This window comes from Sceloporus undulatus, chromosome 3, assembly GCF_019175285.1.
Source record: "Sceloporus undulatus isolate JIND9_A2432 ecotype Alabama chromosome 3, SceUnd_v1.1, whole genome shotgun sequence".
Taxonomy (NCBI): Eukaryota; Metazoa; Chordata; class Lepidosauria; order Squamata; family Phrynosomatidae; genus Sceloporus; species Sceloporus undulatus.
Genome location: NC_056524.1, coordinates 204,886,873 through 204,889,256, shown reverse-complemented (window position 1 = coordinate 204,889,256; position 2,384 = coordinate 204,886,873). Strand labels below are relative to the sequence as shown.

General features: G+C 36.2%; 2 protein-coding genes across 10 annotated transcripts in view; both read left to right on the top strand.

The window, feature by feature from the left end:
* The window catches only part of ADD3 (adducin 3), a 226,427-nt gene that overhangs the window by 167,562 nt on the left and 56,481 nt on the right, over positions 1-2,384 (top strand). The window lies entirely within an intron of this gene.
* The window catches only part of PDCD4 (programmed cell death 4), a 777,136-nt gene continuing 774,788 nt past the window's right edge, over positions 37-2,384 (top strand). The window contains exons 1-2 of one of the 5 annotated variants that reach the window (XM_042456395.1): positions 37-269; positions 1,913-2,206. In XM_042456395.1, coding sequence (XP_042312329.1) covers positions 227-269; positions 1,913-2,206 — 337 coding nt within the window. In that variant the 5' untranslated portion in view covers positions 37-226. Of the gene's footprint in view, positions 270-1,906; positions 2,207-2,384 lie in introns of all 5 variants that reach the window. The other 4 variants (XM_042456393.1, XM_042456397.1, XM_042456398.1 and 1 more) reach the window with 4 other exon arrangements.

The window sequence follows — 2,384 nt, the reverse complement described above, 5'->3', positions numbered from 1 at the left end:
TGAGGAAAAGTGGGGTCTGAACAGGCATTAAAAGACTTATAAAAAAAATGAGTTTACCACTATCAGAGCATTAACTGATATATGCATGTACGTTGCACAACTTTCTTAACATATAATTGCACTAAAATGTACTTAATTTCCCCCTTTCTCCCAATGTAGAGCTGAAACAAAAAGCCCCTGTAAAACTTAGTTGACATTCAGTTCATCTGAAATAGGGTGAATAGCAATGGAAATAGAAAATGAGCAGACAGAAAACATCAGTTCCACAGGTAAGAAACGTTTTAGTTTAAATGACAAGGTGTTCTGCCAATTTCATCCCAAATTCAGACGTTTGGTTGTTGGGTGCTTTTAAGTTGTTTTCAATTTATGGTTAATCTAAGGTGAACCTATCATGAGGTTTCTTGGCAACATTTGTTCAGAGGGCAATTTACCTTTGCCTTCCTCTGAAGCTGAGAATGAGTGACTTGTCCAAGGTTGCCCAGGGGGTTTTCATTGCCAAGTTGGGATTTGAACCCTGCTCTCCAGAGTTGTAGCCCAATGCTCAAACCACTACACCACACTAGCTCTCTCACATGGAAGGAACATACCATTAAAAGCTCATCATTACATTAATTTTCCATGCTAGTGCTGCATGTTCCTGATGTTGCTCAGTGCTCAGATGGAGACTATTAATGTATATGATTGAAGTGATAACACATTGTACTGTATACAAATTTGAAATGTTACTTGATCAAGCAGGAGCCATTGTTATAGTATCATGACATTTCTGTAAGCAACAGAAGAAGTGGACTAAAAGGGCAATAAAATGATCTTATGTAGTTTAAAAAGCAAAGTAAAAAAGTATAAAAAAATGAAACTCTGTTGGAGCGCTAACTGAAATTCCTGCAATAATAAACCAGCCTATAATTTTTATTCAGATCCTGAATTTGTCATTACTTGGTGTTTTGGTTCACACTATCACACAGTATTTTCAAGTGCACAGATTTGCATGCTGTATTGTTTTCAGATACAGTTTAAGGATTTAAATATTTTTAAACCAACTTCAAAAAAAAGGAAACTATATTATGTTCTTAGGCAAAATAAGTGTTCTGCTAGAAATATGACTTCAATAACAGGGCAACATATATGAATAGCCATGCATGAGCTTTTACTAGTCTCATCATGGTAGTACAACAATATCCTACTAATGCATTAATCATGGCTGGAATTCTGCTTAATTATTTAACTACCTTAGTTTTATAGCTAAGTAATGTTTTCTTGCCTGACCCCACCCCCAAAACCTGCTTTACTGGGCATCAGCTGTGTAGGGAGAAGGGGGTCTGTTCTGCTGACAGTTAAGGCCCTTGGTAAAGTAGGTGAGGAAGGGCAGTTGTGATCCCAGCAATAGTGTCACAGTCATGAGTATGTAGGGACCTGGAGTTGTTATTATCTGAAGAAGTGATATAATTTAGAACTTAACGTTGGTTTAAATGTGGTTTTAATTATAACCTGGTATTCACTCCATACCTTTGACAGGTGTCCTCCCCAAAAATTTAAAAACTTTTTTCTGTTCTCCTACAAAAACTACAAAGGCACATTAAACAATATTTACATTGTTGTTTTTGGTATGACTCCAAAATATGGGGAAAGTACTGAATTAAGCCACATATAATCCCATGATGATAATACTATCATGGCAAGTTTTGTCAGTTTACTCTGCTGTCCATCTTGCCTCCTATCTTTCTTTTCACTCTTGCACCCCCATTAGCTTTTGAAATTTTTAGAAGTAAAATTAAACCTTTCAAGTATGAGCATATCAATTTAGTTTGTTTTGTGTTTGCAAATTGCTTGGAATAGCGTTTTGAAATTTGTGTTATCTGTGTCACAATTACTTCTTGTATCAATGAGATTTTTTCTCTTTTTTGAGAATTAGATAATTTGAGTGATACTCCATTTTCTGGTGATGAGGAAAATGCTGGGAGTGAAGAAATAAAAACTGAAATCAATGGTAACTGGATCCCTGCAACATCTATTAATGAAGCGAAAATCAATGCTAGAGCAAAGAGGAGGCTGAGAAAAAATTCCTCTAGAGACTCTGGAAGAGGTGACTCAGTGAGTGATAATGGAGAACCACCGAAAAGTGGAGTCATTGTGCCAACAAGTCCAAAGGGAAAGTATTTGGACAGGCGATCTCGTTCTGGAAAGGGAAGGGGCTTACCAAAGAAAGGTTGGTGCATTCTGACCTCATGACAAACAGAGATAACCTTTTAAAGAGCTGTTAGATTGTCTAGTTGGTATAGCTCTATAGATCTTTATTTTACTTTTTCATCCTGAATTTCTTAATTCTCCTATTTGTATTACATTTATTTGATGGGAGTAAGAGGAAAGGTCAGAGGTGATATGAA